At 37.6% G+C, this 13,895-nt stretch overlaps 1 protein-coding gene across 2 annotated transcripts in view; it reads left to right on the top strand.

Moving 5' to 3' along the window:
* Positions 1-13,895, top strand: part of Vav3 (vav guanine nucleotide exchange factor 3) — a 313,297-nt gene that overhangs the window by 279,187 nt on the left and 20,215 nt on the right. For both annotated transcript variants that reach the window (XM_075981573.1, XM_075981572.1), the window contains exons 22-25: positions 100-134; positions 5,597-5,713; positions 6,268-6,355; positions 13,006-13,135. In XM_075981573.1, coding sequence (XP_075837688.1) covers positions 100-134; positions 5,597-5,713; positions 6,268-6,355; positions 13,006-13,135 — 370 coding nt within the window. The remainder of the gene's footprint in view (positions 1-99; positions 135-5,596; positions 5,714-6,267; positions 6,356-13,005; positions 13,136-13,895) is intronic.

The following is a 13,895-nucleotide window of genomic DNA, read 5'->3' as shown; positions in this document are numbered from 1 at the left end:
GGGTTTTATAGAGCTGAGTCAGCTGAACCGGATGAATGATTGATTTCCGAAAGCTACCTTTAAGTAAGCTTAATCTATTTTTGCCTTTTTATGTCCTAGGTACCTAAACCAGTAGATTATTCTTGCCAACCCTGGTAAGTATTAAAAATGTTTATATTACTAAGTTGAAATACCGTACTCCTAGCTCGAGGATGCCTTAAATGTGTGGTTGTAAACCATGCTCCATTTCCATTTGTCCTTGCTAAAGGTTTTCATGTGAAACAAAACACCATAATGAATTTGCATATTCCGGGCCAATCTGTATCATGATTGAATAGTGATGTCTCTGTGTGTACATGTGAATGCATGTGAGCATAAATGTCTGGAAAAGCCGTAGAAAGAAATGGGATACATCCTGATGTATCTCATATTTTGGAACAAAAAAATCTCATGAAGCAGAGAAGAAAAAAAACCGATTATCTAAAACTAAGAATCACCTCAAAAGGATAGTATCTAAAATTGTGGTTTCTAGTGTAGAATAGGGGAATAAGATGTGCCCATGTTTGATTTGGGTCTTGTGTGACAGTCTTTACCTGGGAAGATGTACACACACATTTGTCTACTCATCACAGAGAGGGAGGTCGTAGCAGGCCAGAGGAATGATTATGCCAGTGTCTGTCTCTGTGACCTAATGAGTTTTTTACTGGCATTTCAGACAGGGTTCACAAGGAACGGGGATGACCACTTACAAAAACGCCAACCCTGGGCCAGCTTAGCAGTCTAGTAATTTCTTCTTTGTAGTTCAGCTATCCAGTCTCCTTTGCCCAGCCTCTGTGTACTCCCACTTAGACTGGTAGAAAGGGGCCCTTGAGAAAATTCCAAGGTTCTGTTCTCCCAGAAATGTGACCTTCAGTTTACCTCATGAGCCTCATGAGCCCCTCTCCCCCTCCTGGAGGGAATGTTCCAGCTAGGAGAAACAGGCATTTAACAGTTCTAGATGGAGCATATTTACCACTGAGATGCTGGCAGCAGAATCAAAGATGGCAATACTTGTTATTTTTCAGTTATTTTCAACTTTAAAACTACATATAGGAAGGAGAGGAGGGAGGGGAAACCATAACCAGGATGTAAAATTAATTAATTAATTAAAAAAAATCTTCATGTAAAAAGCAGAATAGCTGAGACTTCATTATGTCATAATAAGCAATATATGTAGAGTGTTTTTATAAGCACTTGCCACTTTAAATATTTTATTTCACATTGCCTGTGATAGTGTAAACCATTTCACAATTTTAGATTCCTATAACAAAAATTTGCCCCAAATTCCCATGTGGAAGATATTATTGTCATTATTATTATTGAGGGAGAAAAAGATGAAGGCCTTGGCACCAGTTTGAGGTAGCCTCAAGACTCTATCTCGCTATCAAAATATCAAAATACAAAACCCGAGCTTTTACTGGGTTGTATGCGTTTCCCTGGATTTGTGTTTGACTTTTCTGAAAATGAATGAATCTCTTTTCTTTTCCCTCATACTTGTTTCTGTTCCTAGATATGATCATATCTAGGAGCAGAAACACACACACACACACACACACACACACACACACACACACATATATATATATATATGGATGTAGTATCTTGAGGCTATATAGCACTAGTTTAGTGTTCAAATGAGGGTAGCCCCTCAATATGTAATATACATGATGTATGTTTATTTCCCATTACTTGGTTGTATAAGGAATTTGTCAAAAGGGTCAGGAAACATTCAGTGTGTGGCATTACCCTCAACCCTCTCGCTGACTCTCAGCACTTACGTTTGCCTCCCTTGCCATTATCCTCAGTTTCTGCTGTACTCTTCTTGGCTTCAGCACTGAGCTTGCCAAAGAAATTTGATCAAATTGGGAATCTTTGATACATTTTCACATCGCTGAGGACAGTTTCCAAATTTTGTCACTGTGGAATCTAAAAGCATATTAATGACAGAAATAAATTGCTTTTTCATACAACTAAAATTTATGGTTAAAAGCTTGATTATTTTAGAGATAAATACTAATGTCTCCAACTACATGGATTTTATTAAATAACTCAGGCAGTTACCTGAGAACTGTCTAGACACAAGAGGGTAGGCAGGTTTGTACATAGATTTTCTTTTTTAAAATGAACTCTTACCAATATGTAAAATTCTGTTGGAAGTTTAACCAGGTAGAATAACAACACTCCTAAAGATTAAAAAAAAATCAACGTGCCAAGACAAAGGAAATAACTTAAATATAGGAATTAATAAAGACATAGTAAAAGCATTAAATTACATTTTCTTCCTTTTGAACAACCTAGATAGTTCATTAGAATTAAGAAGATGGTTTCATGTGAAATGTCTTCAACTTGGGAATAATTATCAACTACTCATGAAAACTTAGAATTTTAAGCATATGAGACCCAACAGCATCCATTCATATTACCTGTTAATTATTTCCATCTGAAAAGAAGGTTGATCCAGTCAAGTTAATATTGCTTCTATAAACCATGAAATAAAATAGAAAATCAACAAGATTCTCCTTAATAGCCCATGCTTTATGCATGGAATGCTTGAAATGCTGGCTGAAGTCTGAAGGTGAAGACAGGGGAGCTCCTTGAAAGTTGAAATGTGGTAGATGCCAAGGCCCCTATTGCTTTTTCCCAGTGTCAAATTACCTGCCTTTTAACACTGCCAGGAGACTGTGTTGTTAGGTGTATTACATGGGAAAACAGAACCACACAGGGTTTTGACTTGGAAAAGCCAGGTCTAATAGAGGCTGGGGAGATGCCATCCTGAAAACCACTTATATCAAGCAAAGTCTTCATATCAAAGGTGAGAACCCTATTTCCTTCATAAAGCTTAGATCTGACACAAGAGCAGTTCCTCATGGGCACCTTCCTTCAATGCAGAAATGAGTTTGGAAAACTCTAAAGAAAATGAATAAACTCGGTAAAAAAAAAATCCAACCTCCTAACATTTGGATGTTTCCCAGCCAATTATCAGATTTTTTGCCAAATTAGCAGACTTCTGCACGGTGGTGTACTTTTGGACCTGCACACACAGGGCCCTCAGTTGTTCCTAGATTCAGCTTCCTTTTATGTTTGAACAAATGATGAAGAGAAACCAGACATTTGGGAAAAACTTTGGATTACATGTATGACAAGTGTTTTATAAAAGGGATGATTTGAAAATGGGAAGCTTCTCTAAATTAAGTGGCATAAGAACTTGGGAAAACATTGAAAGAATTTCAGAAACATCAAAGAAAAAAGGTAAGATGCAAGAAATATTTTAAAAATTAGGTAATTAGCATGAATTCTTGCTAGTACTCAACTTAGAAGAACTCCAGAAAGAAAGAAAAAATGCTTAAGGGCATCAGTTACTAAAGAAATAATACAAAGTTTCCAGAGCTGAATGCCATGTCTACAATTTGGAGATGCTGCCGAAAGCATAAGAAAGTACTTTATAGTTAATATTTTCTCCTATAGAAAACAAAGAACCCAAAAGTTTTCAAGGGAAGACCCATCAGGGCACATCCCATGAGTCAGAAATTAGAGGGAAATTAATTGGAAGCCAAAGGGTAACGATCTAATGCCACTTAATATTTAAGAGGCAAAATCATTTCTCACTTGGAATTCTGTCCCAAGCAAGCTACGAATTAAGTGTAAACTGGATTAAAATGAAGCATTTCCATAAATGCTTGGCTTCAAAGTATTGCATTCTAGACTCTACTCATAGAAAATCTAAGGATGAATTTTTAATGCAAGGCAAAGGAAAATGCAGGAATGGAGCAGCAGGCTCAGAGGGCAGGAAGAAGCAGTTAGTTTGAGAGAGTCGGGGATTCAGAAGCCATTGGGTTAAGACTGAGAAGGTTGCAAGTAGAGTATATAACATTGAAAATGTATTGTCAGGGAGCTTATGTCAAAAATTTGGAAAGAACTTTAATGGATAGAAAACAATCTAAACCAACAAACTTTTGTGCTTACCTTTTTATGAGTCAAAAACATTTTTAACTATTACCCTGCTCAATATGGGCCTGATGATGGCTTCAGTTGACAGAAATTATAGAAAGACAATAATCTATCACAGAGTAGGCATATGTCAGGAGAAAAGTGCCTTTTCTTCCTTATGCTTAGAGTTCTGAGTTAATGAATTTTAGTAGAAACACAATTATTTAAAAAATATTTATAAAGAAACAAGGAAAAAACAGGTTAAATATTTGACCCAAGACTTGGAGTAGAATGCTCATATGATAGACTACTGCTTTTCATTGTAGTACAGATTACCTTTTAAAACTATATTTTAATTATATTAGCACAAATTGTATATATACATATGCTTGTATATATACACATCCATTAATTTGTGGTGCTAGCCAGGGCAATAAGGATACGGTAATCAGAATGAGGGAGTGAGGGCTGCAGGTGCAGGACACCTCTTTAGACAGACAGGATGACTCTGTAAACCTGAATGACAAGATCAATTGTGCTGAAAGAAGTGTGTGTTTGCACAGCCAGAAGGAAACAGACAATCCCTAGATACAGAAGGCTGGAAGAGATAAGGCTCATGAGGTAGCATGAAGCAGACTGTATTAGATCCTAATAGGTCATAGGTTATCATAACTGCCTTAAAAAATGTGCCATTGGTACAAAATGCCATTAACTCCCTTTTACAATTGGTGCCGGATTGCCTGCACTGGACTCCACAAACTTTTCTTAAATGTCTTCTGTGTACATTTTAAATAAATGGTGTAGATTAAAGGCAGAAGTTTATACTTGAGTTTATGATTCAACATGTGAGTCAGATAATTTTCTGGAATATTAGTCATGAATAGCTTGAAAAGAACCAACCCAAATGTAGTTACTTTTTAATACCAATTACTCTGGATCTTTGATATTCCTTGACACTATCTGGTATGCTTACATTTGATACAAGGGGTCATACAAAAATAATTTAGCCCAGAGTTTTGGTATTTTATTATCATGGTTATTATTTTAATGGACTTTGACTGTGTTTAAGGCCCATATAACCTAGGGTAACTTGAACTCTGGTTTTCAAAAATACTTGTTTTTGAAAATAGTTTCCTCCTTACTGCTTGTTTCTTTAGAAACTTGTCAGATTATGAACTAATATAATTTATCTCACGTCCAAATAGTAATTATTTTAAAATAGTTTAAATTACACCAGAGTCTTGTTTAAAAATCGTCAAAAGAGATGATAATATACATAAGAAAGGTGAATTTGTGTGTGTGTGTGTGTCTGTGTGTCTGTCTGTCTGTCTGTGTCTAATGCAGGGCCATGCCTCCCACACACAGGCTTCTTCCTGTTTATTCCTACACTTCCCACAACTGTCCTAACCAGTCTTTCTGATCTAATAGCTTCTGATTCTTCCTTTGTTTTAGTCCCCTGTGTTTATTTGATATTTACTGGTGCTTGCTGGGTCTTTAGGCTCTCTTCTTTTTGCTGATGTGTTTAGCATATTAAAGAGATTTTCTGAATTATCATTTAAAGAAATGTAATTAAAGCCATGACATATACTTATATTTAGTCTCTCTTTTCAGATACATTTTTCCAATGTTTTGTCTTCCTGTATTTTCCCAGGTATGCTGGACCAATGGAAAGATTGCAGGCAGAGACTGAACTTATTAACAGGGTGAATAGTACTTACCTTGTGAGGCACAGGACCAAGGAGTCTGGAGAATATGCAATTAGCATTAAGTAAGTAGGACAAGTGCTTTTGGAGAAATAGATTTCCTGTGTTCAAAGTGGTGTAGGTCATGTGACACATACAACCCTGAAGTTGAAAACCAAGGTTCTAATTGCAGTAGAAATAATGCAATTATCTCGACAGTTCATTTGTACTAGAAAATATCTGTGAGGAAAATAGTAATGGGTGTTATGGGCTGATAATTGGCATAATAGATTTCTTTCATAGAAGTATATTTTGTTGATTTGATGTACATGTATTTCTAGTAAATTCCAAGAATATAAATGGCTAGGTTTTGTCTTTTTTTGTACCCTCAAAGTGCACTTACTAAGTAAGCACAATGATTAGTCAAATCCAAATCTTCTCTCACTTCAAATATTGGTGTATCTTCAACCCACCTAGTAAATACAGTTTGTTAATTAGCTGTCACCATTGTATTGGCATAAGTATATATTTTGTCTTCAGAATTAATTCCTATAACGTTATTGGGGCATGCCCTCTGGTAATTATTGATTTCTACTGATTAAAACCACATTTATATTCATAAGTTATTCATTGCCCACAGGTACAATAATGAAGCAAAACACATCAAGATTTTAACAAGAGATGGCTTTTTTCACATTGCAGAAAATAGAAAATTTAAAAGCTTAATGGTAAATATTGATTATTTCTTTTCAATCTGTGATTCCCCTTTTCTGCTGTTAAATCAGTTTAACTCTATAGTTTCTTAGCAATGCTGCCTATTGAAAATTATCTAAAGAGAATAACAGTGTAGGCTTTAGCAAATGCCAGACTTTCTAGGTTGAAGAATTCCAATGATGTTTTACATTGCTCAAATGGCATCGCTTATTGTAAATGAGGTTTCTACGTTTTAGATAATATTTTAGAGTCTGTGCTACTCATGGCTCTTAAAGCGATGGCCAACTGAAGAATAGGTGTTTGGGTGTGTTGTCTCAGTGACAAATGATAAATCTCAAATCATTGCTATGTCATTCCTCTTCTTAGGCTGTCTGTCTCTTCATTCAGCTACTTTGTGTCGTTATAAATTATGGAACAGAAAAGTTCTTACATTTAGGTGTATTTCATACAAAATGTAATATAAAAGTCTATTTGAAATTTGTTTATATTTTCTGCTATTATAAATTGTGTAATGATAGTTCTCATTTATTACATTAGATAAGCACTTGTAAGTTTATATTTTTGCCATATACAACAGTTGATGTCACATAGAATTTTTTATTTTGAAATGGAAACCATATATGGTAGTTAGCATGTGTTTATTAATTCTTAAAATTCATAAAAATCTCAATCATTTTATTAGTAGGTATGGTGTGTGTATGTCATACAGACCATACATAAATATCATTATACACACTGCTTTATATACTGTTGTTTATATACAATAGTAAAGAAATCTTATTTTCTTAAAAGTGGCTACAAATCTATTTTTTCCGACTTAGATAGTCTCTTACACTAATGAAGAATTTAGATATATGACACAGGATACATTTGTAGTTGCTAAGATCTTTGATTAGCTTTGAGAGGGAAGGCTCATTGCTATAGCTATCAGTCGAATACTACACCTTTCAGGAATACAAATGAGTCAGAATGGGGCATGAGAAGGCTTACAAACTCAGCCAGCTTGAATGCCTTACTTAAGAATCATTTCAAGATAGAGATCGGTGCTTTCAAGAAATCGAAACATCTTGAGCTGAGAGAAAAGGAAATAGGAGGAAATCTATAGACCTAAGTGGCACGTTTGAAATTCAAAAGCAAAGGACAGGCAGCATGGCCATGCCTTAAAAAATGGAAACTCTTGTCAAATTGGTAACTGAGATGGAGGCATCGTCTCTGCTGGAAGTAACTTACATCTGTTGCACCTATCAGGCTGTGAGAGAGCGGGGAGCGAGCTGGACCAGAAGAGGTTCTTTGTAGAGTAAAAGCCTAGAGAGGCTGTGGCAAGTTGGTGCACAGATGATGAGTGACAGGCACAGCCCGACATGATGAAAGCGTGCGTGGAAACTCCGCAGCTCTGCAAGACATGCCTGCAGAACTGCTTTGGGTGATAATGAGGCTTCTTCACAGTGTTACAGTTTAGATGACACTTAGAAAATGCTGCAGGCCCAATGATGACTGCTAGCTCTCCAGACTTTAAAAGTAGCAAAGGGAGCTCCCATCAGAGAAGACACGCAAGAAGGATGAAAGGAGTGACCATTGGAAGGGGTCAGTCAATTCCGCTTTGTGGCACTTGGTTCAGCCCAAGGAAGTCCTTTAGCAGGGAGTGTTAAAGATGATAAAAGCCAGTGCCACTGTCATGAACTGTAGATCTTATAAGGCCATGATTATACTAAAGTAAATGGACGCTCCATTTTAAATAATTTGTAGCAGAGACCATTGAAGTTTATTCATTGGTGTCCTGGAAAGGGAAGTAAGGGTACATGTCTCAGAGTTTAAGTAAGTGTCACAAAATCTGTGTATCACTCACAAATGCCACTGTTAGGGACACATACATGTGCCTATATTATTTCCCTCCCTCCCTCCACCATTCCCTCTCTCCCTCCATCCCTCCCTCCCTCAGTCACTCGCTTCCGCTTCCTCGCTTCCTATCTCCCTCTGACCCTTCCTTTCTTTCTCTTTCTTTTCTTCCACACCTGGAGAGCTTTTATAAGAAAGCTCAGACTATAAAGGTTCCAAAGAGGTGATTGAGAATTAACAGCAAAGCTAGTGAAACTAAAAAGGAAAGAAATCAGTTTAATGATATTTGCATAAAGAAAGAAAGGAAGATAAGAAACAGAAAACCTTCAGTTTAAGCAGGGCCTTTTGCCAGGTTTAGTAAGTAACTTTCAGTTGCTGATGAAGCTGCTGAGCTAGTTGGAGTTAGCTCTGCTTTTTGTTCATATGTTGAAGAAATTTAGTTTTAATTTTTGGAGATGTGTAGTCAATAAATTCAATAAACAGATAAGCAGTGGTATTTAGGTATTATAATATTTTTAAGTGAAATGTTTATTTAGAATAAAATTCTCTTACTTTTTTTTCAAAAGACAGACTTGGATTCTAATAAAACAATTTAATAGAACAAGGCACAATATTTAAGGTACACATCACAACGAAGGGTGTATAACCTTATTTTGAATCTTAAAAGACTCAGTCACTGTCGTTTTAAGATTCCTTAATATAAAATGACTCAGCTGATGTAAAATATCTTACAAGTTAGGAAATCCGTGTGTGCCAGAGAACTCAAGACAGTGGTGTCCTATAGACCTAAGCTGTGAAATGCCTCGTGGGTGCTTGCCAAGAAGAGGTATTTCATGTGATGGTAACAGATTCCTTTGGAAGAAGAGAGGAGGCTCCAAGATGTAGGAGGTGTCTTTAAGAAAATAAAAGTCATCCAATCTTTAGCAGGCACAGTTTATTGTGTTGGATTACAGTGCACAGTTCCCATCCCTGTAAATATTGGTATGTAGATTTGAGCCATTCCCCGCGAGTAGTTTGGTACCTCGCTATCTGTGTTACACTATGTTCTTCTGCATATGAATCACGGTATAGCGTGGAATAAAATATTTATCAGAAAGTATTCAAAACACATGCAGACCCGAAAGCTTATTTTAAATTAGCTGGTGTCTCACGGAGATGGCTGCATTTGGTACTCGGGACCAGAACTTCTTCCCTTGGGTTTCAGTAGCTTGGTTAATCAAGCTCTTTGTTTTTCTTCGTCATTAAGTTCCAATCCTAAATGACTTTTGGATTCCAGATTACAAGGCATTAATTTTGTTCTGATTTTCATGTATGTCAGACAAGCCATGCCCAAACGCTGCTTGTAAGCCATCCCCATTGCCTGTTTCCTTGGTAATTGGAGTGACTGGCCCACACTCATTATTTTGGGGCTGGATTGTTGACACCGCTGTGTCGACCGAGATAAGGGAAGCTTAGAGATTTCTTTTGTTTAGAGTCATTTTGTTTGCTTGTTGTACCTGAAGGTCAATGACTACTAAAGCAGGGGTGGATTAGACTAAACTACAGCATAGAGCATAAAGCCAGTAATGGGGAAGGAGCCCCTGCTGTGCTCCTTAATTCTACTCAGGAGCATCTTAGGAAGATTTACCTGCCTAAGACTGGAAAAAATGGAACTATAATATCATCCATGCTTAGCCAGGTATTAAAGACTCTCTGCAGTGTACTAAACTGCCTGACCCTGGTTCTTAGACAAGTCTGGGTTTTTTTTCTCTTTTTTTCTTCTGCAAAAATATTAAATGACTGAAAAGTCCCTTTTGGTCAGTTCAATAATGTAATAGTTTATAGCCAAGTTCACGTTAATGTTAATTAATAATGATTTAGAGCAAAATCATACTCTCTCATAAAGTTAAATCGAAGTTCAAAGCTACTGAACTACAATATCCATTTCAGATTTGTACTTCTATTGTCAAGCAAAACAGCACATCTTATTTGAAATGTAAAGACTAAAGGAACAGCTTCTTGGTCTCATTGTCATCAGTGTTGCCATCCGCAAACACACGGTTTTCCTTAAGCTTTTATTTCATTATCTAAAAGAGACTGATTATATTTTTCGCTCAGCCCAGTTTAACTTCTGAGCTACTGTTGCCAAACCGTATCAAAAATCAGTGTAATATAAATGCTGTATTCTTATATTGGTAGCTGTTTCCAAGATCCAGCTTCTTTTTGGTGTTTTATTTTGTTTGCCCTTTGTTTTTAAAGGTTAGGCAATTTCCACATCCCTTTGTTTAATCAAACACTCTCATTCTCTGGGCTCAAGGGAAAATACATACATAAATACATACATACCCATATAGACACACTTTTAAGTTATAGAATTAATGTATACAAAGACTTTAGCATCTTAAGTGTAAGAAAACAGAGTTGCTGGTTCATCATAGCAAATATCCTTTTCATCTGCTTCCCTTTTCTGTACTTATATTTGCTATGTATTAATAACTAAATGTAACGAAAAGGACTCACTCTGGACAGATGTAAGTAATACATGGTAAATGAAAATAATAAAGAAAAAAGAAAAGGCCACGACTGCTCCTAGGTATGGTGGAGGAGAAAGTTTATTGGAGGTAAAAGGGAGAGCATAGCTAGAGGCAGAGACATCTGGGAGAATCCAGAGGGGACACAGCCCTGAGCTATGTGAGGGGGTGGAGAGGGGAGAGGGGAGAGAGGCCAGGAGGGTAAAGGGTGGACCGAAAGTGGGCAGGTGACCAAAATGACTAAATCATATGGGGTAAGGCAGCCCAGCCCCTCGTCTGGAGAAGTTTAGAATGAGGGAGTGTGGTAGCCCAGAAGGGCCCTGTAACAGGTAAAGGAGACTGAGGGATGCAGGGAGAACCTATGACCTATGTCCACTTTGATGTGTTAATGGGCACCTCAGCCATTTGTCTCAAGTTTGAGACCTAACATATTGACTGCACTGCGCACATGTTGGCTAACTTTGCCAAGTTCCTTGTGTCCATGGTTTGAGGCTCATCTCATGAGGTTCTTGGGTTAAGATGTATGAAAAGCCACATAAGGCCTTGTTACATAGTATAATAGTAGCTGCCATGATTATTCGTACGTACCAGGCATGCGTGATCTGTGACCTGTATGACATGCTCTATGTCTTTCATTTTCAAGGTGTGGGAAGTGAAAGAAGTACCTCCAACTGCTTCTGGTTTATTAATGTGTGTGTGTGTGTGTGTGTGTGTGTGTGTGTGTGTGTGCGCGTGCGTGCGTGCGTGCGTGCGTGAGAGAGAGAGAGAGAGAGAGGTGTATGCTAAAATGTCTGGGCCCTATGCACAGTTGCAAAATATGCAGAGACAAGAGGAAGACGCAGATGTTATAGTTCCGGGCTTTATAGGCCCAAGTATGGCAGTAACCTGCCTTCTACATGGATGGCTACAGTTTGAAATCAGGACTTCACCCTCAAGCTTCTGTAACCAGTGCTCCTATTTGCTGAGTCATCTCCCCAGTCCATGAATGACAGCCATTATCACATTGTCACCTCTGTGTCTCTTCTCAGCCCTAGATACCCCATCTTAATTGATCCCTTCCCTATTGCTAATTGTTGAGATTTTTACCTGGTCTCCTCTTGTTTCCCAGTTGAACACTATGCAGGAAGTGTGTGTGTGTGTGTGTGTGTGTGTGTGTGTGTGTGTCCTTGAGGTCTAGTCACCTTTCTCTTTCCCTTCTAGAATAAGAGCTGCTAGAGAGTGGGGACCTTGTCTCCAGCCTTTTTCTGACCCCTGGCACTGCCAGCACAATAGTGCACAGCAGGTCTTAGACAGAAGAGAATACATCATTGGTGATTTTGTGTGTGTGTTTCGAGTGGATTCTGGCCTGATCGATTTCTTTTAGGAAATTTGAACTTAACCACTGAGTAGATGTGTTGGATCAATTGACAATGTTATTTCTTTTCAAGTAATGAATTGCTTTCTCCATTCTTTTTTAAGGGTGCTGTAACAGAAACATCGAGTAATTTATTTAAAGTAATTTGTGTTTTATTTTCATTTCAACTATTTACCAGCTACTTTATATCTGTCACATTCAGCTGCTGATAGTATTTTCATTATGGATTGTTATTTTATTTCAGTTCATAGTAGAGAGATTCAGATTTGTATAGAATCTGAAGCCCAGGTCCAGAGAAAAAAAGTTTTCCTGAAGATTTAGTTTGAAATAGGGTAGAAGTTTATATTAGACTTTTAGATGTTTACGACATATTATTTCTAAACAACAATTAGAAAGGACCACCTGTTGCCCCTGTGAATACTGGGTGACACGGAGAACTGAGATGCATGCCAACCCTTCATCAGCGTAAACCAGGCAGGATGCTGAGCGGCGCTCAGTGCTTTAGCAATGTTTCTCTTCATCGTGGAAACGGATGTGTAGGATTAAGTTTGTTTTTCTGCTAAGTTGAAAGAAAATGGGGGAAAGCAGAAATTGCTATACAGTCAGGCAGACAGATGTTCCTTTCATCTTTCTTCAGAAAGGCTCGCCTCTCTCTAATAACAGCAATAATTGCTACTCTGAGATGGAGGTTTAGTGTGGCTTCTCTTCAGTACCACATCTGACTGAAGATAAACATGATGCTCTCAGTGCCTGAAGAACAATACAGGGTAACCGACGCAGATAAACATCTCCAGTAAACAGGGCCATGCCTGGGTGGGAGTCAGGTTCATCCAGACAGCAGGCCACGCTCTCATTCACACATTCATCTATTTGGGAGTGTTAAAATGATCGTTCCTGTGTTCTATATAATTATGCATGAGAGAACAAAACTATCAAAACCTCTCTTGAATCTGCTCTCTTAAAGGAACTCGTGGAGTATTACAAGCACCATTCTCTCAAAGAAGGGTTCAGGACCTTAGACACGACGCTACAGTTTCCATACAAGGAGCCAGAGCATTCAGCGGGACAGAGGGGTAATAGAACAGGCAACAGCCGTGAGTATTGTTAATTTAATACATTTTTTTCTTTCAACTTTTGATCACTTAAGGAATAGAAGCAAAATAGCATTAAACATCTTCATTTGGAACTTTGAAAAATAGCCAATTAATATGCTAATGGGCTGAGCAGACACCTTTTTTTTTTGGAGCCAAGCAGAGTCACGAGGACCAAGAGGTTCATGAGTGTGTCGAGTTATCAGTTTTTGTGCCAAATTAAAAATTATATGTGTGTTAAAATAGCCATCAAAATGTAAGCGATATGTCAATGTGTAAAGTTTTATAATTTTCACTGGATTTTATATTAGCCATGCTCTCTTTAATGAATATGTAGCATTTGGACTATAAAAAAGTATTATCCAACAGGGCTCTTCCAGAGTGCCTCGAATCCCAACTCTGCTGATGCTCCTGTTGCAAGCCAGCATTTGGAAGGATTCGCATGTTTTGTCAATGGTTTTTAAACCATACATTGGTCGCTTTCTTAAAGAATGTGTTTTGTACTATAAATCGGCATTAAGGATGACTGCACACAAGCTCACAGGCATACAACTGCATGGCTGTTTCAATGGCTTTAAGTCATTAACTCACTCTGCCCCACCATTTCATGGTATGTAAACTTCCCAGACAGCGACACAGCCTATAAAGAGAACACTGTAAGAGAATAATGTAAAGAAAATGCGTTTTTACTCCCTTGTTAAGTAATCTTCATAAAAACAAACAAACAATAAAACTACTTTGGGGCAAAATGAAAACAATTTGA

Source organism: Microtus pennsylvanicus, chromosome 7 (assembly GCF_037038515.1).
Source record: "Microtus pennsylvanicus isolate mMicPen1 chromosome 7, mMicPen1.hap1, whole genome shotgun sequence".
NCBI lineage: Eukaryota > Metazoa > Chordata > Mammalia > Rodentia > Cricetidae > Microtus > Microtus pennsylvanicus.
The sequence above is the reverse complement of the archived record's forward strand: the minus strand, read 5'-3'. Positions and strand labels throughout refer to the sequence as shown.